This window comes from Symphodus melops (genome assembly GCF_947650265.1).
Source record: "Symphodus melops genome assembly, chromosome: 11".
Lineage (NCBI taxonomy): Eukaryota > Metazoa > Chordata > Actinopteri > Labriformes > Labridae > Symphodus > Symphodus melops.
The window spans coordinates 11,945,140-11,970,545 of record NC_136701.1 but is presented as its reverse complement, the minus strand read 5'-3'; the positions used below and the strand labels follow the sequence as shown (position 1 = coordinate 11,970,545).

Sequence of the window (25,406 nt, the reverse complement as noted above, 5' to 3'; positions counted from 1 at the left end):
TTTTTAAATGTAAAGTGCAGTAGTGCTAGATCTTAAAACAAGACAGACATGTTTGGGTTTGAAGACATTTCCACAAGGATTTTCAATAAATGGTCATATTGGTTTTTATTTCATTTTGCAATTTGTGCCCATCATGAGAACTGACCATCACTTTGTTATTTATTACATCACTAAACAGCCTGGGACAATCAGATTGGCCTTTAATCTTGAATGCCTTTGAATTTGACCCGTACTGACCACAGTAACAACAGTCAGGGTGCAGTACCTGTCGGGACTTAGCTTGGGAAACCAAGGGTAACAGATTATATCGGTTTGGACCAGATGTGGAATTTGTGGAATGTGCCAGTTGACTCCCCTAACATAGTTAACATGCACTTGAGCAAGGCACTGAAACCCAACTACTGTGGGTCCAAGTGTGTGTGGGAAGTGTGTTGTATAATAAGGATTAATAAAGTATATAAAATCACATTAAATTAAAAAAAGAAGAAGAAGCACAAGGTAATTGGTTGTAAGGACTGGTTGAAAATAAATTCACCCAAAGAGGAAAAAAAGACCTGAAGTCGATTTGGATCACTTTTTACACTTTGGGGTCACTTTATCTCTCTCTCTCTCTCTCTCTCTCTCTCTCTCTATATATATATATATATATATATATATATATATATATATATATATATATAGTGCATCACAATAGTGCAAAACTATTCTCAGAAAAGCAGAACATAAAGTGTCTTCTAATGAAGCTGAAGCAACTGAGCTGGCCTGTGCACTTGGCCTGAATTGATCATTTTAACTGGTAAAAATGCTGACAGCTGAAAAATGTCTGTTCGCATATCTGCATCATCAGCCCCAGCTCCACTAGTTATGATTGCCATAACTCAAGATGAAATTAGAGAGGCAAGCGCCCCCTCGATGAATAACAACAATCAGTCACTCAAATGGACGTATTAAGGCAATGAAGGATAGTTGCTTCACATAATCTGACAAACAGTTTCCATTTGCATAACACAGACTTGAGAAGACGCCAGTATAGGAGAGCAGCAGAAACTCTCGTCATTGATATGCAGCACATTTGTTAATTAAGTTAGATCAGTGGTTTCCAGTCTCTTCTTCTGTCAGAAGAGTCTAACGATGACTCCATGGATGTCATGGATCATGGTGTAGCTCATAGATTTGACCTGGTTTTGATTGAATATTTCTATTCAAAAACACTATAATCATTTCTTACCTTACGACAATTAGAAATGTTTTTCACAAAAACAAAAACAAAAAAATCATTTCAAAATGATCTCTCCTGTTTTAAGGACATGCTTTAAAGTTTAGACTGTAATTTACTTCTTTTTTCTTAACCAAATTTCCACAAGTTTTAGAATCTTGATCAGTCATAATGATGGCCACCATCTCTTGCCTTTTTCACTATTTATCATTTCTATCTCTGAAAACATTTATTTTTAGTACACTTCTCTTTAGGTCACATTCCAACTTTTTTTTTCTGTTTTCTTTTTAACACTGCTCAACATTAGGCGATCAAACAATCTGAGCTATGTCAGCTGTTTATCCTCAACTCTTTGTTCAATTTGTCAAAGCATTACTTAAAGCTTAACACATTCACGCATTTCTTCATTAACAACTGTCAATCTCTTTTAGCTTTGTGTATCTATAACCAATTAATTACTGTTATCATCTATTTTTTTGTTAATGCAAAATTGAACAAATATTTTTCATTTAACAAATTATCCTTTATGTTGTCCAGACTGTTTAAACCGTTCAGAAATTCATTAATTCATCAATAACTTCTCATTAAGTCACTTACCTGTTACTCTTGGCTAACTTTGTCAACAATGTTGTTTCCTTTTAAGTTCCTTTTTATTAATATTAATCAATGCATTTATTCATTTTAGCTAACTACTTCACCTCTATTACGTTTAAAAATACCCTTTCATTACTTATAATATGTTTTAACCTCTCAGATAGTTTTTCAAATATGTCTAAATATCAAGGTACAACTTATTCAACATGTGGCTATAGTGCAAACAATTATATTTAGGAAATCTTCTCTGCTTTTGCTAATCTGTAAAAAACAAATCCATGCCAGAGTGGACTCTTCTCTGTCTGTGTCATACTTTGTATTTATGTTCTCGACAGTAATGGTGCTGTGAAAAACTCCAAAGTATTGAATGATTCACGCGATAATCTAAACAGCATTTGTAGTGCGCTCCTGGGAGATTGACAACACTTGTGGTTGATGAGACGATCAGTCAGTGACTTTCATTTTAATACGAAGGTCAGAGAAACTGAAGCACCACAGCTAAAAAACCCTTTAAAAACAGGAAGAGTTTCAGATGAATGAACTGCTCAATACGTACACGGCAGTGAGCCAAAAATAGGTCAAGAACCCATTTTTGGCATGACACTGAACAATTAGCTAATTTATGAAAAATGGATTTCTGCATTTCTATGCAGCAGTGGGTTATTTTCTTGTTTTGCCTTTTCATTTTCATCATTAGTTCCCCAATAACAATTCTCTCTCTTGAGTAAAGCTGCAATTCAACTAGAGTGTTCCTCCAGATGATCTCTAACCTCAGCTGTACAAAACTCTTCTCAAATGTTCCTCTGATCACAAGTGTCTATTAGTGTATTACATTTCATATTTAACATTGTGCTTGGTTGTGTGATAGAACAGACTAATAGCTAAAATGCTCAGGTCTCACTTGTCTGCCTTTTGCCCATCAGCTTATCCACCATTCACTGTGAAGCGTACTACCTCATAACCACTCTGGCCACTGTGAGCCTTTTGTTCGTTACTGGGTCAGATTAGATGTTTTTGCATTTTACCTTTACATTGATAGCACTTATGTAGATCTCCTATTTCACTGTCCTTTGTTTCATCACTACAGCAGCAAAATGTAGCCTATGTAAGGCAGCATTTCACTCAGCTTACAACCGGATTCCTCTAAAGCAGGGAATCCTTATCCTTATCCTTAATATGCTTATGCCATTGGAAGAAAAATGATCTTGCAAAGTCAAGAAGTTTTTGCAAGAGAACATTATTTTGAAAGGTACCTTGTATAGAGAAGGTGTTCTGTTTATGAACCAACCCAAAAGTCTAAATGATCCAGTATACTATTGCCTCATGATTTAATTGCATGTCAATATACTGTAACAGATTCACAACTTATAATTTATTGATCCACAAAGGTCAAACTATCAGCTCAATAAGATCCCACAAGAACATACAGGACAGTTTATTAAGAATGGCCAAGGACTTCAATTGTGTAATCTATTAATACATTTAATAAAGTTGTTTATTTCAAATAGAATAACAGTTGTGTTATTAACATAAAATGTAGGCTGTATTTAAAAAGAAAGTCTACACACTGTTTAGCACTCTTGGGCAATTGTATTCAACCAGAGCAATGTTATTCTTTCTTTTTGTCCTCTATATTTAGAGGGAAACATCATCTTTTTAACCTTTTAACGTTTGAATGTAATTGTAGAATTGCTGGTAAGTGCAGTGGAATGGCTTTCACGTCCTCGCCCACATTAAACAGAAGGCTTGTCTTCATGTTCTACTCTACCTGCTTTGCATATCTGCTACATGACATTTAAATCATACCTGCAAACACCTTCTGTCACTGCTTCACAGCACCTGCAGAAGTAGGAGACACAGAGGAGAGCGTTTTGACCATGAACATGCTAAAACCTTTACCTATGGCTCTTTTGATTCTGTGTTTTTTGCCTTTCGTGACAGCGTCAGTTGTTCTAGATTTTAATCACGTAGAGAGATGCAAGGACTCCCTTTACATGGGGACGCCACCGAGGGGGATCAGCAAAAGTGGACTGAGGAAGATCTGCCAGCGTTACGCGGACAAACCTCGGTATGTGACCCTGTACGACCCTGAGGACAGGATTCCAGTTTATTCAGCGTACAGCTTTAAGAAAACAGAGGGCGACAGACGTGTGGACTACCCTTGGATGTATGAGCCACAGGTCAGAGACACATTTTTGAGTAGTATCAAGCAGTCTTTCAAAATGATACAGTTCTTAGATGTTGAATTTATGTATGAGTAACTATTGTTTAACCTTTCGCTTACTCTTAAATGTAAAATCTTATAGATGGAAGTGCTTCTTTGTCTCCCCAGCTGGCAGAAGTTGATGGAAATGGAAACATGATGCCCTTCCCCACTGGTTACCTGCACATGAAGTTTGAGGACAGCCAGGCAGTCCTGGATGACTATTCAGATGTGGTTCTGTACGAGAGAGGCCACCTGAACCCAGACCAGCACCAGTCCACCCCACACGACCGCGCAGCCACATACACTTTGACAAATGTGGTCCCAGAGATCAGAGAGTTCAACATCGGGCCTTGGCGTGAGTATGAAGAGAGGATTAGGGTTCGCCTTAACAACTTCTGCAGGGGCACAGCCTTCATCGTCACTGGCGTGACCACCAAAGGCAACATGATCCGCAGACACAACCAGATGCGTGTCGGCATCCCAGAAGATGTGTGGTCTGCCTACTGTTGCACTGACTACGACCGGAACTCGCCCCACGATGTTCGCGTCCTTTTCCCGTCGCACGGAGCCATAGCCAAAAATGCCAAAGAGGGAAACAGCGTCAATGAGATGCCGGTCCAGGAACTTGAGGCCCTCCTAAAATTCAACAAGAACTACGGCGAGAATCTTCAGATCTTCTACGATAATTGTATCTCTCCCTCACCCCTTCCATCTTACCTACAACACACTATCTGAAAGCTACAGCTTCAATGTGTATGTTGGTGTCTTCCTACTTTGAAGGCTAAATTGATTATATATATATATTTTGCTCAAAAGGAATAAGAAATATGGTGCTTATTCTCTGTAATGCTAATTGCCCTTACAACTCAAGGGGGGTGGGGGGGCTTGGTTGTTCTTTCAACTAAACATCCTTTCTTTAAATACTTTTTTGAGGAATGATTTGTGTCATTATCTCCTCTTAAAAAAAAAAAAAAAAAATAAAAAAAAAATAAATGAAGCATGACACATTTAAAAACAGAGCTACTTTATCTGGAAGGGGGACAATTGAACTGAAATGTGTGTGGGAGTTGATGCTAATTGGCTAATTCAATAAAACATAATCGTTTACTGGTCTTTGAGTTCTCATTTGTACAGGCTCAACACTTAAACAGGAAAACTAGCTCAATCTATAGAGGGGTTGTAGTGTCTTTGAAAATTTTACGCACACATTTATCATTAAATATATGATGAATTATTGTGAATCTTCTATGTAAGGCTGCAGCCTTCATTGCCTTCTTTCGTCACAGATGGTAGCATATGTGAGTGAATGTTTGGTTAGTTATAAAAAATTGATTTGACTTTTATGGCTGACTCAAGGGTTTTAGTGTCTTTAATCATTCAGCTTATCTACTGATTGTGAATTCTTTTGACTATAGGCCGAATGAAAGTTGAATGGACAGTCACATGCATTTGTTTTAGAGCTCCAACTTAGCTAATCTAACTTGATATCTTTCAGCGACAGTGCAAAAACTATTTGAACATTATCTGTAAAATTAAAAACATTTCAGTTCTGCTCATCACTTATGTGGCTTTACATACTCTAAACTGTTTCTTTTTGCAAGTCTACACGTCATGCGTCATATGAGAGGAAAGTTTAGTCTGAAAGGAAGAAGTCATTTCAGGCCCTTTATACATTATATTATAGTAGCATACTGCCACCTAGTGGGAGGGATGGGGTATTAAAAATTTTTTGCCACTGCCTACAGGTAAACCAACAGTGATAGATCATCTCCTGAAGTGATTGGGTTAAGCACAAAAGAGAAATACAATGACACTACAGTAAGAATCAGTCATTTTAACAACAACTACGATTTTGATCTATGAAGTTCACATTAAACATCACAGTTAGGCCTAGTGGGGGTTTCATTTACTTCTTGTTATTACAGCAATATTTCCAGATGGTTGTTTGAAACCAAAATAAGGATTTGTTATGAAAAACTTCTTGTAGGTTTACCAAATGTTGTTATTTGCTCAAGGTTAGGGTACTTTTCCCACTCTCCTTTTAGAAATACTTTCATTTCACAAAACTCTTTACAATGCAGCTGTAGGTGAGGTTTATTTGTTGGAATAATCTATCTTTATTTTTTAGCCTGAAGTCTGCTTGTGCTATTCATAATGAAAAACATGTAAGACCTGAAATTGTGACTTTGAGGGTGTAAAGACAAGAACAATGTGGTACAAAAAAAAAGGCTTATTCGCTAGTGATAGAACAGAGATAAAAACAAAACATGTTCTGTTATTTCCACATCAGGGTTTAAAACAATGAAAGGCCCACATTAGCACAAATCTATATCCAACATGACCAGCATCAGTCTGCTAAAGTAGGCCTATTTACTGTAATATTGATTCGTTGTGTGCAGCAGCTGAATAAACACGGATCAGATCCCTTCATGAATTTTGTGTTGCTGTTATGTTAGGCTCTGAAAATCAAACCCTTCAGATAACTTCATAAGCACATAAAAGGAAAATTGGAATTGAATTTTTGAATTAATTATATGCAAATCTACGAACAAGGAAAATACTGAGGTGTCTTAACTTAAGCATTACCCCACCATGAGACTGGACAACAGTAATGAAGAATACAGCATCTTTATTAATTGCACTCTTTCTAGTAGGTCTTCTCTTTTGCTGGACATCCATATTAATTTGATTTTTATCTAAAAAGGAACAAAAACACAAAGCAAACTAAAGCGCATGTAAATGGACTTGAGCTTGTTTAACGCCTTTTCTATTCTCCTGACAACTTAAAGCGCTTCTACACCAGGTCACACCAACCCATTCACACACTGATAGCAGTGGTGACTGGCAGAAATAACTTATGTCATCCATACGCCACCGACATAGCAGTGGGTCAATTGCCCAAGGACACAGCAGACCTGTTTCTATTGTTGACTCTTCTAACTATGCCACAGCCACCCCAAGGCTAACAAACTCCAAAAATGGAGATAAATGTGATTTTGTTGTATCTAATGAGAGGAGTCTTTCATTGTGACATCACTATTACATATTATGGTTCTGACTTCCTGTTTACAACTGAGTGAGCAGCAATATACAGAGCAAGACAGAAAAACACGTTGATCCAATGTGAATTACCGATTAGCTATTTCAACAGCAATGGAGGTATCCACCTTTGCTTTTTCCTCTGACGGTAGTTACGAGTATAATTTCTTCAGAAACAGTCTCTACTATGTATTTCTTCTCTAGAACCAGACATGACCCTACTTGGACAAGGGGATGGAGCTGGAGAGTAGAAAACGTTTGCAAATGGAAAATTATTAGCTAATGCTAGTGCTAGCTCTGTGAGCAAGGCACATCCATAGCCCACAGGTTCGGAGGCTTATTTTAGCCAGAAAAAAACAAACAAACAAATAAAACAGAAATAAAAACAGACTTTTTGGAGTTACTTTGATAACAATTGTATAACCATATGCGGAGAAAAATAAAAAGTATCTCTCATGTCGCTAACAATTTCACAAGGAAGCAGCTCCCTTTATCTAGACCTTTCATTATCTAATACTCTTAAATGCAGGGTTGGTAATTTTCGTTGAAATTGTCTTCAGGTCCTCACAAACTTGAACAACTAATGTGCTCTGAAAAAAGGAACAAATAAAATCTATCATCTATAGCAGTTGTAAGTCTGTAAAACTTCGACCAATGTCTGCTACGAGGTACCAATCGGATGAACCAATCATGTCTCCCTGCTCTTTCTCTACCCCGTGTATGCACAAGCCCACACTCGAAGCATGAGCTGAGGTCGGTTTCTGGACCAATGGCTCTTGTGCGTGTAAGTGAGAGAGCGCAGAGGGAAGGGGCAGGGTGTGTATACTGACCACTGAGGGAATGCTACTTTCAAAATCCTGCTATTGTTTGAAAATTACCTACCCTACCTTTAATGGATATATTTGGAAAAGAAAACGTGCTGTTCAGAGAGAAAATGTTTAGTTAGCAATTGATATAAAACTCATCAGGTAAATTTAATTAAGTAAATTCTCATGGATTTCCACACAGTCTGGGTTATTTTTGCAACAAGATGTGTCATCACCATTGGCTTTCATAGACATAAAGGCAATGTGCAGACTTAAACAACACATGGTTATTCTGTTTAAGGTGTGTCAAGTTTTAGGACTGTTGTGGTGGGGTTTTTTTCGCCAGTGTAATAAAAATCTAAATATTGCACCCCTGACATGTGAAAGGAAACGGCAAAGAATTTGTTTAAGAATATCTTTTAATGTTTTCCAGTTCAGATACACAACATACAGTGTGTAATAGCCTCTATTTGAAATAGAAATATTAACTTTAATTCTTCAACCCCTTCTGATCATTATGCTCTCTCACAGTATCTTGAGCTTCAAGCAGGTTACTGAATCAGACTAAATGAAACAGACAAACAGGTGCAAGCCTTCACTTAACCATTCCAGGAATAAATGTTGTACTAAGAAGATACTTGGATCGTTGTAATGCTTTTTTTTCTTCTTCTTTTTTTCTGACCTCCAGCCAACATCAAAACTGTGTAAACATGTAAACTTGGTGAGTGTGCTTCCATTACCTGTTGGCTGTCCAAACCGTTGTTTCAAAAGAAAAAAACAAACAAAACAAAAAAAAAGCAAAAAATCTTAGTAATGCTGTTGAAGCGTGGGCAACTAAAACTCACACCAAACATCTGGGTCAACAGTCCCCAAAACAGAATGTGCAGACAAATATGCAAAAGGCAGCAAAACAACCATCACCATCAGAATCTGAAATAAGACGGAAGAGTTCAAAGGACTCGTCTACCTCTCAGTTATGGGTAATACTGTACGACGATACTCAAGACGACGTGAGACACTGACAAATAGCATTATAAGAAAACAATCCTTGATTTGTGGTTTGTTTTGAGCACATTTCCAACACCTGTCCTGTCTCTTGTTTTTCTGACTTTATCTGGAGCAGATTTATTTTACCTGTCAGTCATATGTTCTATGCAGCTGTTCTTGGGCTTTTTAACCAATGAAAAGACTCGTTTTAGTCCAAAGCTGCCTTCATGACTGAAAGAATAGGGCCAAGGTGTGGCTATTATGCTTTAAACAGCCCTTTCTGCAGTCAGAACATGTTTACCACCACAGTATCTAGGCTACCCTGAGCCTTACATGTTCCTTTGAGTTTTTTCAACTCATCTTAAACCATGCTGTGTTTTTTCTTTTTCAATGAAAACTGTATGCAAACAGCTGTATTCATGTGTCAATTACCTGTTGGAACTTGCCCTCGAGATCTAGGAAATAAAGGAGAATCAAACGTGAGTGCCAAACAAATCATGTCACGTCGTCGAAACTTGCACCTGTTGTCACAAAGAAAAGATCCGGCCAATCACTCAAACCAAACGACAAACATAATATTTACAAATTCCAGTTTGTTCTCTTACACTTAAAAAATGTACAGTTTGTTTCATGTGTTGGTTTTGTCCTCGCGCACGCTCCAGTCCAGTATGTGGGATGGCAGTCTGGATCCAGAGTGTCGCTATCCTAAGCAGACAGGATACAGAGCATCGCAAGGAGGGCAGATGAATCCCACTCGCCTTGTTTTTGTGGTATGTGGTGTACAAGTAATGTCTGTCAATAAAGATTTTTTTTTTTTAAATCAGGTTTTTAGAACGCATCCTCTGTTCACTGACAGATCAGCTGACAAGATGTCATCAGCATTTGTCCAGTGTTGTCCTAATGCCACTGTTTTTTTTTTGTGTTCAGAATTGTCCAGAGTGTGACCCATCTCTGTGTTCAGTTGTGCGAAAGATGTGAAACGCGCATACAAGGCTATCTCACCTTTTGACCATCATAAATATCTTATTCTATCCCCCCACGTTGTTGCGGGGGAAGAGTCATGAAACAACAAAAGAGCAGACGTAAAGATAAAACCGTCAGGCAGTCTCCCAACACTTGAAGCTTGTGGTTAATGTCAGTCACAGACAAAAACCTTATTTAGACTATTCATGTAAAGTAGTTTCTTTTTTTCTTCTTCTTGTAACTCAAAAAGTGCTATCTTCAAGTGAGATTGAGATACAGTGACTGTAGACTTGACAGTTGCAAAAGATAGAGAAACAGAGCGAAAAGAGGGCGCAAAGAAAAAGTCTTTCATCAGTCTTTCTGGTAGTGTTGCGGCACAGCCTCAGTGTTAGGAAATGAAAAAAAAATAAAGAGGAAATATTTACTCTTTGTTATAATCATAGTTTTACACAATAGTTATCTCTTAATACTTTAATACCCTTTTCCAAGTACCACAAAGTGCAGCTGATATTAAAATAGAAAATAAAAATGATTTTTCCAAAATAAACAAAAGGAAAAAAAAAGGCAAATCATCAGATGACAAACATACGTCTCCTTCCACACTCTTTAAAATAAAAAAAGAATCATGCAAATATCCCACACAGCAAAGAAGTTAATAAAAATGTATATATAGATATATCTTTTTTTTTTAAAACAAGGATATATTGAATCTGATTTCCCTTTAAAGAAGAGACCAGCCACAGTGCAACATTGAGTGTAGTAAAAACCAACTGAAGTGTGTGGATCAAACAGAAAGATGAAGGGGTTGGCACTTTTTATGATGGTATTTCCTTTTGTAAGATAGAGTCAGGGTGGACCTCTCCAGGCGCTCCACTGGACGCCAGTGAAAGAGGAACTTGATCACAGTACTTGGCACCAAGAATGCTGGTAAAAACGAGATATCAGAATATCTTTTTTTTTTTTTTCATTCATATCCTTACAATTTATTAATAATACATCATTTACATTTGTGTTTTTTTTTCTTGTATAAAAGACTCCAAAAGGAAAAGAGAGTCTAGAAGTGATTGCGAGTCAGAGGAGAGAAGTGAAAATGGAAGTGGATCATGTTGATGGATGAATAAAAAGAGCTACAGATGTAGGGCAGATGTGGAGAGAGAGAAAGGGCGAAAAGAGAGAGAGAGAGAGAGGCGTTTAAATGGGCTGAAATAGGGATACAGACAGAGAGATAATGAGTGAGGAACAAATAATGTAATGAATACGATTACTGCCGAGATGCAGTGAGTTCTAATGGGCAGCCTGGATTCCAGGTTGCATCCCACAGACTGAGAATGATTTAGGTATTTCCTGTATCGCCCAACAGTTGAAGCCCCAATCTGGAAACGTCTCCAATGCAATACTTCATTTTTATTCTTTGATGGCATTTGGAACGCTACAGAACTAAAAACAGGTACGTAAATTCACAGAAAATACTCTTTAAAAATTTCCAAAAACCTAACACTTGAATGTCAAATAGGTCCCTCTTGTACTTCTGGTGCAGTTGATTTACTTCCCACCAAACAAATATCTCCAAAATCCAAACAAAGAGGACAGCTGTTGGGACACTGCTCAACACAGGGCGCCAAGTTTCACTTCCAGATTGGGCCTTTAAAGCTGCAATTTGTAAGTTTCAAGAAATCACGCTTTATGACAGACAGCTTGTGGGGGCATATGTTGCCTCATACAAAGCTGCTCGCTACTGTATTATCTTTCCACTAAATGAATGAGAATGAATTTATGCAGCTATGTCAAACATAGTTTTACACTGACCCAACAACACATGCGCAAAAAACAACCAAGCTACACAGAAGATTACTGACTGATTGTGTAAAGGGGGTTAAGATGCATTTGGTGGCTCTTATGAGCAAGATAACCTTAGTTGAACGAAGCAGTATAAACCTTTAATGATAGGCTTTTGGCGAAGGAGCTTTTTTAATCATCTCCCCCTTGATTTATGCTTACATTTTTAGAGGTATTTCACCGCTTACAATCTTACAAACTGCAGCTTTATTTGAGGGCTGGATGAAAAAAGACAAAGGTATAGTGAAGAAGAAAGGAGTGGCGAGGGTGGAGATTGTATGGAGCAGTTTGTGCAGTTGTGCCTGGTCCTATACACGGGTGGTGGAGTGTTGGTGTGGCAGGGCATTGTTGCTGTGGCTGGGGACGGGTGTAGTGGACGGGGCTGGGACAGGGGGGTAAGTGTTGAAGGGGTGGAGGGGCTGCATGCCGCTGATGGTGCTCGGGATCATGGTGATGGTGTTGGCTGTCATCAGTGGCACGTCCTCCGGTGCTCTCCGCAGGGCCAGCGTGTAGTCGGGCGGACACACCGGGGGCCGCAAGGGTTCCAAGTCGCCGTGAAGAGCGCGGGAAGGGATAGGGGTGCCGTGCTCCAGCTCCACTCTCTGCTGCTTCATCTGCAAAGACATGAGCTCTTCCTCCTGACTCAGCGCCAGGTCGTTGTGCGGAGGGGACCCAACCACTCCCATGCCGACTCCCATTCCCATGGTGGTGCCACGCTGTGGGGACAGTCGGCGGTGGCGTCTCTGCATGAGTTCATGGCGCTTGTCTCGTTTGTAGTACAGAGCGGCAAATGCCAGCACATTCAGGAAAAGAAGCGAAGCACCCACAGCCACCGTCACACTCAGCTCGGTGGAGTAGTCCCTCGTCTCGCTGGGGAAGGGGGAAAAGCGGGGTCTTTCTGAACTGTCGGGGTCAGGATCTGGTGGTGCGGGTGTGGAATGGCCGCCAGGGCGTTGAGTGGCCTTCCAACGATTGTTTCCTCCGGGTGGCTGTCGAGTAGTGATGGAGCTGATGATCTCCTTGTGGAGGCTGTGCAGATGAGGCACAAGCTCCAACCAGAAGGCCACCTTGTTGGCGCGGTAGTTGTCCCTGACACGAGGCTTCAGGCCGATATGTAAATACTGCTTGTCTTTGGAGCTGAACTTCGTCCAGATGACCTCCTCAAAGCGGTTTGGCTTGGTGTGGATGAATGTGGTGTCTTGAGGAACAGGTAGGTTGGGATCCCTGGAGGAGAGAAATGAAGACTCTATTAATCCCTTCTAAGTTGATCATTACCTGTGCTGTTAACACTTGCACTTTATATTAGCGAAACACAGGAGATATTCAGACTATTAACTCATACACTATTGAATTGGACCTAAAGAGAACTCAGACAGATCAGAAGCCATGTTGTTTTCATACAGTCTCAAACCATGGCTGGACGATGAAAATATACTCATGTTATATTTAAACGACTATAGACGATACCATTTAATTTCATCAAGTTGAGATGCTCATTAGCTTAAGTTTAGAATTTGATTCTGCTCAAGTCGTTAGCCTGTGTTTAAGTCGTCCAGCTTAAAATGTAAGGCTTAATTCTTTCCTTCTTCAGTTACTTTATTAAACCAGATAAATCAAAGGCAGCAAACCAAACTGGCTCTCACTTCAGCTCAGCTTGTTACATTTTAAACTTCAAAATGACTGAAATCCAGTTACTTAAAGGTTTACTAAAAGACATACAAACTGTTTTGAAATGTCTAGAACAGAAAAATAAAGCAGTATTAGTATTGTTTTACTTCCCGGCCATACTTCAAACCAGATCCACAAGATCGTCATAAGCTAAGGAAATGATTTTATTTGAATTTTAACTAAACTTCTGACTTCACGAGATGATCAGTATGTGTCAGAATAAAATCATTCAAACATGACTCAATAAATAGGCTAAATAGGAAAGGAACTAAGGAACTAAGGCTAAGGAACAAAAAGGTGACATCACAGCTGACTACGGTGAATACAGTATACTCAGTGTCCTACTTTAGATAAACACCCTTTATCGAGTCTTCACTCTAACACTTGTCATCAAACTAACCCTGTCTTTGCAAAGTTGGTCCAGTATGTCATGACCACGGCGCTGAGCATCACGTCGTTCTTGGAGAAGTTGCAGGGAAACATGTCAGTGGCTCCCACCATGGGGATACCGAACACGTAAGGGATCTCGTCTCCATGGGCCGCGTCCGCCCACTCGGGCCTGGCCTCGGTCTGACAGTGGTGGTGGAAGGTGTAGAAAAAGACAGGCGACTGGAACTCTGCATGCAATTTGGCTGTGGCGACAGCGGGGGCCACCCACTGATGGTCTGTGAACAGAGCCAGGAGGGTCTTCCTACGCATGTCAGTGTTGTCCCTGTCCGCCCAGTCTGTGTACATGAACTTTATAGTCTCCCTCAGGATGTCTTTACCTTGGAAAAACAGACGTTCATATAAGTATGGATGCAGAGAATTCCAGAGCATATTACCCCTAAAAAAAAAATCTAAAATATATGTTTACCTATTGGAACAAATGATTTACATCTTCCAACCCCTATTGTCATGGCTTTACAGGATTTGTTTATACCAGACATACTACCATCATAAAATTAAACAACATGTACCTTAGGATTTGGGTTTCAAACTAAGGATATTTGGGTAAAAAGGGTAGGATCTGACCATCAGGGTATCCATATAGATTGTCCACAAAGTTGGAGATTGTATAGTCAAATGATGCGGCAGAAATTCCATCTTCTCCTTCACTGTCGTCCACAAATTTCAGACCCTCTCCTTGGTTGACCCCGAGCAGGATGTCGTAGTTCAGGAACTCTCCCTGGAGTCATGACAAAAAATAAATAAAACAAGCAGCATGAAGTGACAGCACTGAAAACATTTGCACACAATCTGACTGATCAGCTCCGACCTGCTGCATGAGGATCTCAGGGTCGTCAGGCACCACGTCTCCGTCTACCACCGGCCCGAAGGCGATGTGGTAGCGTGCGGGCTGGATGTCTTGGTCCACCAGCTCCCGGAAATTTTTCCTTCTCAGGCAGTCCACCAAGGCGGCCATGTCCCCCTGAGTGCAACCGACCTTTTTCGCAAGGATGTTGGTATACATGACAGGTCTGTAGTTGACCGCCCAGCTGGAGATGGCTGAGCCACTCTGTGCGATGGCTCTCTGGAACAAACCTACACATACAGAGCAGAAACCTCTTCAGAAGGGACATAGATGATCACTTTTACTCTCCGAGTGCAGCTCTTTTCTTCCTCTGACACACTTTTGGCAGCAGCTGACGGGGCCTTCAAGGCCTTACAGTGTGCATGCTTTAAATAATGGATATGTTGGAGGAGGAGCAATTGTAGAGAATTACATATGAAGCAAGATGAAGTAGATATCCTGCTGCTTTTTATAGCCAGAGAAAATCTTTATGAACATTAGGGAAAGGGAAATGAATCGCTTCCATTACATACAAGGAGAGACAGCAGCAAGAAAAATGGTGACAACTCCACACACGGCAGTAGTCTTGATGGCCGTGTTGGGGAAAGCGAGAGAGACAGAATGAGAGAGATAGAGAGAGAGAGAATGAAGACTGCTCGCACTGTTGCACCGCTGCACTGTTATGTAAAGTGGCTTGCTGTCCCTCTGTTTTATCTGCAGATTCTGTCATTAATAATTAAGCCCCCCCATATTCTGCATGTGCCCCACCCCCGCTCCTCTCCCTGTGAAATCAATTAAGAAGCCTCTCAGCTGCAGCTCCAGCTCTGCTCCTCATCTCATCTCTGTACATGCACACATGCACAGACACACACACAGTATCTTAAACTGTTCACCCACCAACTTTTCCTTCACTACGTGGTATCAAAGCCTGGCTTCTAAATGGAGTAAAAGGAGATCTTTTGCAACAAACCTCTGCACACTGACCAATAATAATAACGCAGATGTTTTCTTTTGTTTCCTGCATTACACCAACTGTTAACATGGGCGAAAACATCACAACACAACACGAACAGATCTCCTTCCTGCAGTAGTTTAAAGTAGACCCCTGAAACCCAGAGAATAATTGAGGCAGAGAAAAAGCTGCAGTCAGAGGTCAAAGGTCAGTTGACGGCGAAGACGTAGGTGTGGGGCCAGGAGCACACATTACCCTACAGGTGATATGAACTAGAACCTTTAGTTTAGTAACTCGAACATGTATTCAGACAGAAATGATCACATAAAGATAAAAAAGGATGTTTTTTTTTTTTTTCTTCCAAAAGTGTTTCAGGAAACATACATATCCAAATTCAGATACATTTTTTTTAAAATGCCAAGTGTAAATGGGTTATATGTGTTCAAATGAAGAACATAATGAGTGCAAGAGGAGATTTCCAGCTCTTCATAGCAAACCAAAAACATTTTAGTTTTCAACTTAAATGACAGAAATGTATTAATCAAACTACCTTACTTCAGTGATTTGCATATGTGCACAAACAAAGCTGCTGCTGCTTTTGGAGTGATTAAGAACAGGCCTATATACATTTCAATCTGTACTCTCCAATTTAAAGCTCTATTCAACAACCTTCATTGTCAAAGAATAGTAGTGTGACGTTATTACAACATGTCAGAAATAATCCTGTGAGATTGTTGGAAAAAGGTTTAAGGAACAATTAGTAAAGTCAACTTAATGTTTGTTTCTTTGAACCCTTAAATTAAGAGAGAGAACGCAGACTTCAATATTTTCCCTGTTGGAAGAACAAATTGCGTTTATTTTGTGTCTGCTTTGAACCAAGAAACATGATAAAAAACATTTAAACATGTCAGAAACCTGAAAAACATGATACTGTAATTATATACAGTATGTACATATACTGTATATACTGTATATATCTGTATCCATGGAACAAAACTAGACAATGCTCTTGCTTTGGAGCCCAAGAGGGAGATTTAAAAGTAGGTTAAATATAAATAGCATCTTTTCCTGATGCGTTGTCTGGACAGGATTAGTTTTATCAGAGAGGGACTATTTTGTCACTGTAACTCCATGATCGTAGTCCCTGGTGGAATTACCTTTTTTGGGGGGGATTATTACAAGCTTGTGTCCCAAGGTGAGTAATGGTTTTATTAAAACAACCTCCTACTTTCATCCATCTGTCGACTCCAGAACTGACCAGAATGACTTTCTTTCTTCTAAATTGGATGAATCGTTTGTGTTTATTGAAGATATATGTAGAATCTTTACTGCTGTAAACAGAGGATGATTCATCTCCAAATATTGCCTCCTTTCACTTTGGGGGATGATATTGTGGTACATTTGGATGTGGTTGAGGCTGTTCATTGAAATTACTAACATGCTCTAGAGAGAGATACACTGCCCACACTGTCCTGATGTTTTAATCCCTTTGAGCAGGGTATATGACTGCTAATGTGACCATGACAGTGAAATAAACTCACCCTCAGAGTGGTGGGAGAGGATGAGGAGGTTCACACAGGTGGCACCAGCTCCAGAACCAAAAATGGTGATTCTCTCTGGATCTCCTCCAAAGTGGCCGATGTTTTCATTGAGCCAACGCAGGGCCTGGATCTGGTCCAACAGGCCATAGTTCCCCTTTGCAGACTGGTCCCCTGTGCTGAGAAAACCTGCAGGGTAAATGAGAACAAACACAGAGAGGAAAGGAGGAAGAAAATACTGATTATCTGTTAAACATGGAGCAGGGCTGACAAATTCAAGGCCACAAAAATAACACAATCCTGTGTTTTTATTTGCTTTTGAAGATAAAAATAAATCCCAGAAGTAAACAGAAGATGGCATCCTGTCATTGTCAGGTACTTCACGTCTGAAACTCTCTGCATGTCTGAGGAGATTTCACACAGAAAGCTTGCCAAATTACTAATTTTTAATACCCACGCTGGAAGTACAACACAGTTAAGAGAACTTGTCAGCAGAGAGAGGAGGAGAGCAACAGAAGGCATATTTCACCTACTTCTATTACACACATTTAAACAGTAGGTGCACACCCACAACAAGAAGAAATAAACTGAGCAAAATGTCACAAACAGAATCCTTTGTTCCTATGATATTATAATTACAGCACGTGCTACAAGCAACAACAAGCAGTTTAACTGAGAAACCAGAGCAGCTCTTCAAATTTGGACAACTTAAATAAAAGGAAAACTAAAATATTAAAACAACAACATATTCAATAAATGAGAGGTTGAGTACTTTTTAAAAACATAAACGTGTCACATCTGTCAATGAACCTTCAGATATGAATCACTGTCCTTTGTGAACATTCCTTTTTTCTGCTTTTCTGTTGGACGCAGATTAAACAAGTAAAATATGTCTGTAATTTCCTAACCTCAAACTGCCAGGGTTCAAGACCAACTGTGTCATGGAATTTGGTGTTGTTCTTTTCAATGTGTGGTTCCAGTATAGAGAGCAGCGTATCAAACTGGACCACTGACATCTTGAAATACACCAGGAAGCGATCGGGATAATTCTTCTGCTCCTTATCAAAAACACAACACTCTCCTTATGGACAGGTGAAACTCTCTCTTGATTTGAAGGGGGGACAGACAGGTAGAAAAGAACAAAACTGAATCATGTTAACTGCTTGATGAGCACAAGAAATGTTGTCTATAACTGTGAGTTTTACACAATTAATTGAGACTAAATGCATAAGACTGTGTCAAGGTCGTGCGTATTTCTGTCTTTTCTTCAGTTTACAGATCCAAAAAAGGCAAAAAAAAAGAATCAGCGTGCAAAGGTCTTTAATATTAAGTTTACAACATTTTATAGCTTCATTTTAAACATTAAATAGCTATGACTGATGCAAAGCTGTGAAATTCCTGAAAATCAATATAAAACTTAAAATGACCATATCAGGTCCTCTTTAATTTCACAATCTTTTAACCCCAACATATGTCCATTTCTTTGACATAAATCATTTGTTAACTGTCAACAATCCTCTGCATTCAGAAGGATTGTGTTTGTTTGAGCATTGTCAAAGTGTTTGCTTGTCTTCTTTTGGTGATCGAGCATTGCATCCTCAAAGTTTCACTCAGTAACCAAAAGCACATTTGTAATCTAGCCAGAGCAGAAGTCAAGTTTTTATAAAAAATGTGGAATTATTCATTTTGATCTTAATCTGTAAACACGGACTACGAAATCCACCAAGTCTTTATTTATTTAGAAGACTTACTTAAAGAGAAGCCAGATATAAGACAATTATGACCATTTATAGGTCTCCTAAAAAAACTATCTTCCACATAAGTTTAGTCAATCGTAAACGTTTGTTGTGAGTGCAAATTAAAAGTGATTCTTGCTTCGTGAGTTTCCTTGTGTGAAGAAAAGAATAGTGAGGTGTAGTGATGACTGTTTGATGAATGGACGGCCATAAAGCACACAAAGTACACAGAGACAGAAAGTAGAAGAGGACAGTCAGCATGTTCTCAAGTGTGTTGAACAGCAAATTAAGTTTAATTGTTGATGATTATAATGTCAGCCATATTGATGATGATGGTGGTGATGATAACCTGCCAAATTGACCTCTCTTCAACACTTTATGTGACACACACCCGCACACACACGTCTCACTGCACACTCTTCACTGTACTTACACTACAGTCAACAACACTCGGAATCTGAAGTGTTGTTGTTGGATTCCCCTGGTTTGGATATGATTCAGTAGCCAGAGCGCTGTCCAAATTCTATGTTGAATATAAAGCCAAATGTTTCATTTTGAATTATTCCCTTGATTTTTTTCTTTGATTTATATTTGGAAAGAAATGTGGGATGGCTATGGATTAGATGTCCCTGTTTTTGTATTTATTGTAATTTTTGCACATGGAAAATATGAGGTGCCTGTGGTTGGTGTCTAATTACCATTCATTTGAAAAGAGAAAGTTAAGAATCTTGAGAACATTTGGAAAAATATTTTTGCTATAATTATTATTATTATTTTTTGTAAAAGCATTACACACCAAGGAAAAGAAACACTTATGGGCGTCCAATAAAAAAAAAAAAATTAAATACGGCCTTGGAAACAAAGCCTGCATCAAGCATATATCTGACCTTGATAAAGAGACTGTCTGGGTATTCTTTGTATGAACAGCCATTATTAAATCTTCTGTAGATTAAGATCAACCTCTGCTAAAATGCTTATTGTCTAAGTCTTTATCTGAAGGCCAACGAAGGAATGATAAACCCCGAACATGTTTTCATGTTGGTCCACAGATTCAGTGACCTGGAAGCTCTGCTTAAACATCCCAAACACAGTTACAGCCAATTACAGCCCTGTTTTACTGACAGCCTACATAGTTATCTCTGGACAACCAGACAGTCTTCAGAATATGAATTCATGTGTTTGTACCACAAAAAATTATTTTGTAAAAAGAAAATCCTATAATCTTTTTACTGTCTGATAATGAGATAATGACCATGGAACATCATAGCTTGATTAAATTGAGATTAAATACATCATAGGATAACCCTTTTTTAAGTAACAGCCTTCGCTGGACCACAGCGCAGTTTTAAGTGTTGTATGGATAATTAAATACACCAAAATCTTGTTAGCAGAAGTATTAGCTTGAATGGGTTACTCTGATTAATCAAGACACACTCTGCATGTTTGGTGTGTAATTGTATTATCCTTAGATCATCGCCGCTGTTAGCCTGATGTGACTCTGACCTGGTAAAGTATCAGCGCTGACCTGTACCGCTCATCAAAACCAAAGGCATGTGAAGTGTGTCTGCTCCGCGGCTGCCCAGTTGAGTGCTAAGCCTCCCGCCACTGTTGCCTGGCAACTGTCCAGAGCTTCAGGCAAAATCATATGGACAGACACTCACAAAAGCACTTGCATACACACAATCAAGCACTTCCATATTCAAGTACACAAACAGTTGCATGCAACACAAAGTCAGCGTCGAGTGTAGCATGCTGGCATGAGCTGGTGCCTCCTGGTGCAAGAGCAACATGAAGAGAGGAAATCTGGTTGATCTTCCACCATTAATGATAAGTCAAACACGTTCTCTCTTCTCCTCTCTTTCAGTTTAAGTTTTCTTTCTGATCCCCCCATCTGCTGAGTTGGTCTTCCTACTGACTTTAGCGCTGAGAGCAGCAGTTTATGAGGCTGAACTCATGCATATTCAACACTTGCTGTAGGTAACGGCCAAGGAACTGTGAGGAGAGTCATCAACCTCTAAGTAAAGATACAGGCTGAAGAAATGAATGGATGAGAGAAAATGGACAAAAGTGAGCGACGAGTGGAGGGAAATGTAAAGTCAAAACATTTACTTAATATTGTGTTTTCAGTTTCTCTTAAAAAGGTCAACACATTGGATAATGACTGCTGCTTCAGCTGATAAATCTTGCCAGTCATGATTCAGAAATCTTTCAAAACAGTGGATCTTTATCATACAAGCGTAATGAATTCTATCAGAGCTCTTATGCACACTGAAGGGATGAGTCAGTTTAAGCTATTATCCTATAATGATATCTTATTGCATTTGCAACAGGGAGACATATTGTTACAGAGAGCAGACACAAGACTGTATATAAAAAGTGGATGTAGCCTCTTGGTTTCAAAAGGGAAGTCAAAGCTTGCTTAAGGCCAGTTAAGGAAGTTATGCTCTTCCAATAAACGGTGTTTGATCCAACCTTCACAACAAGGTCCTAAGACGCTAACTAGACTTTCCTTCTCTGTTGACCCCCTTCTTCTTCCTCCTTCCAAACTCCATCTGATCTGCAGAGTCCTGTTGCATTTTTAAGAAAAAGCTAACGGAGGTCTCGATGTTATTGATTATGGTAATGACGATGGCTTTGTTTGATAACGATGACTTTTAAGATGGTTTCCATCCTGGTTAGCGCTCTTAAGAACAGCTGTCAATGTTGTGTTTTGCCTCTGCGCAATGCCTGTCAGCACCTGTGTGTCCAACCGGACTTAAAGCTGACTGTTTGCAGTTACTGACATTGTTTCCTTTTTTCTCCTTGCTTGTGTTGTACTTATTCTCTGATGTGTGTCTCTTTAGATAAAAGTGTCTACTAATTGAATTGTAAATGATAGGGAAGCTACAATGGTTATGAACCAGTAATGAGAGGAAGCAGCTCCACATCAAGTTTGCACACTCACTCACAGTATATTAAGTGTTTTATTCAGTACAACTACAATTTCTGTAAAAGTCAACACCATTCACAAACCCAAAGTCCAGAACTGAAGTGTGGTCAGTCGACTCTTTGACTACTGAGACGGGAACACACATCTGCAGAGTAATTTTTTGGACTGAACAGAGTGACTGCAGTGGGTCACTGAACACATTTCTGTGCACAAAGACAAAAAAAAAAAAAAGGACGGGAGGGGTGGGGTGGGGGAGACGGAAAAGAGAGGAGGATAAAAAAAGAACCCACAGACATAAGACAGGTATTAAACCAAATATTGCCCAAAGCTAATGTCACTGAAGGACATATTATATAATCCCAGCGTGACGTCACACAGGAGATGATGAAGGATGTCAAACAATCAGAGGGAAAAAATTGTCTTTATATACACGTAGACGAGGTGATAGAAGAGAGAAAACAAGGCGATGTTTGTGTCTGTTCTGAGTCACGAAATTAATCAATCAAAAGTAAATGCACTGATTCAAAAAAGAAGGAAAAAAAAACATTAGCAGATGGTAAATGTCTCCTGCACACTAAAGAATCTGTTTGGATGATTGGAATAAAGTGGATTTGCACATTCAGTGTTGTGCTGCAACCTTGAGGCTTATCTTTTGTGGATGAAGGTAACTGTGAATTTACACAACCTTTCTCTCAACTGTATCTAGTGTGCACTATAAGAGAACACCTTATTTTATTGATTTATTTTCCTTCCTTAAAAGGCAGTTAAATATCTTACACAAGTTTACATCTGTGTTTAAAGGGCATGTTATTTTAATGATGCAGAGATTATATTACCATGTATCAATATCATGGTTTATATGATACATTTATAATGACAATGAAGCAAAAACTTTTTTCTTTTAACAATTTGATGTAAAGATCTGTAACCTTACAGATCATTATATAAATATAAACCTTTTGACAAACATCTTCTTGTTGGCATCAATCTGTATGAAAAGTTGATGCAAAAACGCAAGACATTACAATTTGTAATAGGTCTTCCTCCTACTGAACTAATGTCATTCAGTCCATCGCCGATGGGCTTCCAATGTCATTGTATTTATTAGCTTACTTATCTCACTCAATTTTCACCCTCAAAGGTCCATTCAAAAACACCACGCTGTGCAATAAAACCAGGCTGTCATGCACATTTGAAAAGAAACGCTTCAACTTCAAACTTCCCACTGCACTAAGAGCTTTCAAAGCCGTTCAAAGAAAGTTTCATTTCAGAAACTACTGATCTACAATGCAAATGTCAGAAGAATTGAAAACTGATCAAAATATATGAATTAAACTTCAATCAGAGTCAAAACAGTCAGTCACAAAGATAATAGTACATACTCTTCATAAATATTCTTAAATGAATTACCGTAACATCTCGACTACAAGTCGCACTAGAATATAAGACACAGTTTGTTTTCCAACTGTTTTCCTGCAGATGATTTCTTTTGTGTTCAGCGAAGTCTGCAAAGTGCAGTTTCTGTACAGTTGTATAGCTCTTTCAGTAGCAGCATGTTTTCTCTTTGTGGAGTTTAAACACCTACTAGCTACAGTATGGTAGCTGAGCTAGCCAACTTCTTAGATGATAAAACGTATTAAAAGTGTGTCTTATACACCTGATTTTACGGTTTAAATTAAGTCAAAGTCTTTATAAAGCACCATGAAATAGGTGACAAAGTGATGTACTTCTTATTAAACATTTCATGTAACAATGTGCATTTTCTCTTAGCAAGGAGTAATCTGACTACAGTAATTATCTGTGAGTTATATGAAGGATGTTTGAATAGTAGATAATTGAGCCTGGTTGTTTGTCTACATTTTGGCGAATTGGCACCATTGGAGAATGCCAAATAAGATTCAAAAAATTCCTATTCGCAAAAAACCTGGATAACTTCAAAACAAAAAGATTTTAAATGGACCATTCTCACCCAAGATCTGCAGTTATAAGGAGAGCCTTTAGCACATCCTTTTAAAGTATACTTAAGTATGTTCATGAACAAGAAACTTCTATGATGATAACTGGGGAAAGTGTAAGTCACTATAAAATAACTGTCTCAAGGGTCATGAGATCTGAATGCATCATCGGCCCCACAGGAGTAAGAATTTTACTCAAAATTCAGTCATCACCATCAAACAATAACTATGTACCTCGAACTGTTGGCTCAAAGTGTTACATGTTGGAAAAAATGCTCTTTACATCTGGTATGATAAATCTGTAGCCACAAACACATGTTACGGGATGGACTTCAGCAGCAAACACTGGTCTTCAAGCTATTCAACGTGCATATATTTGAGGAGACCTTGAGAATTCAAATGTGATTTTGAAACATGTGGCGTGTAAGATGTTGAGTCTCAGGTATGACTAGCTGCATTCATTATCTCCTTGTATTTGATTGGTCCAGCTGTGCTGCTGGATGCCAGCCTGGGAGGCAGATTGGTGTCAGTCTTGGTTTCCATACCCATAAGTCACTGCTGTTCAATGTGAACCTGTGGAAGCATTCGTTCTCTTACTTCTTTTAAAAACCTTGAAGCCTCCAACACATCATTTTACAATTAAATTATACATAATCAGCATTGCAATAAGGCCCTGATAGCAAATGCATTTTTCAAAGCATAAGGCAGCCTTTTCTGCAAAGGGGAATACATAACTTCTAGTTCTAATGTTTAAATTGAATTTGTTGGTCCAAATTTGCGTGAACCTTGTCACAATCAGAATGACACGCAAGCAAAATGATTGTTTTTCCTGTGCCGTCAACACAGTCAGTGCACTCACTGTAGGCAAAATGTGGAGATGGAAGTGTTAATGATTGCTTACGGAGTGGGAAGATAGGGTCCCTGAGCAGGGAGTGGGAGGTGTGTTTCATTTGTATTTAGGGACGGCTGAGTTGTGACAAGGCGGCAGGCTGAAATGAATTGACAGCAAAATGTGTGCTGGCTAAAAATACTGTCTATGTAACATTTTTAAGGGGTGTTTCTGAGAACAACAGACGAAACAATTTGAACAGATGCCCAAAATTCACTGAGCTAAGTAGTATTGGTGGATGCACTGACACTGTTTGATTTGACTCATGCTTAAAATGATTTCAAGAGCATGAGCCTGTAAAAACACATTTATTAGGTTACATATAAAATGGTGCTTACTGGTGCGTCTCAAACAGGGTACATGAGGACAATATTTTTTGCACACATTTATTATTTATCGATATGTGCTTGACTACTTGCCAAAATATAATAAGTTTTCAACCTTATCATAGTAATAGAAGAGAATAATAGTAAAATAGAGTACGTTCATGCATATAAGATAACCAAAGGCAGGGTATGCAGTCTTTCAAAATAAGAGAAAGACGAAACTTCAGAAGATGCTCTCGAAAGCTCAAAACTGAATTCCTTCATTAAAAGAATTATATGGCAATATAATCCAGATCTTGAGACATGCTATGATCTCAATAAGTCTTTCCTTATTTGTATATGCAATAGGTTTTTTGGATAGATTTCATCAGCTAAGCTTTGAAAAATCACTGACTCACGGAAAAAAAATACATAAATAGGGCAAAAAAACAAGACGCCAGTCTCCCAGTTGCTCTGATCAATACTTTCAACAATAGTGGAGGAAATTATTGAG

General features: G+C 38.9%; 2 protein-coding genes across 4 annotated transcripts in view; one reads left to right on the top strand and one right to left on the bottom strand.

Moving 5' to 3' along the window:
• The first annotated feature begins 3,770 nt into the window (after positions 1–3,770).
• On the top strand, positions 3,771–4,870 carry LOC306831154 (endonuclease domain-containing 1 protein). Its single transcript, XM_079355097.1, has 2 exons — positions 3,771–3,990; positions 4,143–4,870. The coding sequence occupies exons 1-2, from the start codon at positions 3,805–3,807 to the stop codon at positions 4,749–4,751; spliced, it is 795 nt and encodes a 264-aa protein (XP_079211223.1). The 5' UTR covers positions 3,771–3,804; the 3' UTR covers positions 4,752–4,870.
• A 2,441-nt stretch (positions 4,871–7,311) lies between these two features.
• Positions 7,312–25,406, bottom strand: part of nlgn2b (neuroligin 2b) — a 156,905-nt gene continuing 138,810 nt past the window's right edge. For 2 of the 3 annotated variants that reach the window (XM_079355009.1, XM_079355008.1), the window contains exons 5-9: positions 17,082–17,267; positions 14,574–14,839; positions 14,330–14,483; positions 13,716–14,082; positions 7,312–12,871 (exon numbers count right to left, since the gene is read on the bottom strand). In XM_079355009.1, coding sequence (XP_079211135.1) covers positions 11,956–12,871; positions 13,716–14,082; positions 14,330–14,483; positions 14,574–14,839; positions 17,082–17,267 — 1,889 coding nt within the window. In that variant the 3' untranslated portion in view covers positions 7,312–11,955. The remainder of the gene's footprint in view (positions 12,872–13,715; positions 14,083–14,329; positions 14,484–14,573; positions 14,840–17,081; positions 17,268–25,406) is intronic. The other variant, XM_079355010.1, reaches the window with a different exon arrangement.

Coding starts and splice junctions, on each gene's coding strand:
- LOC306831154 (XM_079355097.1), top strand. CDS start 3,805: ATGGGGACGCCACCGAGGGGGATCAGCAAAAGTGGACTGAGGAAGATC. Junction 3,991..4,142: donor CTTGGATGTATGAGCCACAG/GTCAGAGACACA, acceptor TTGTCTCCCCAG/CTGGCAGAAGTTGATGGAAA.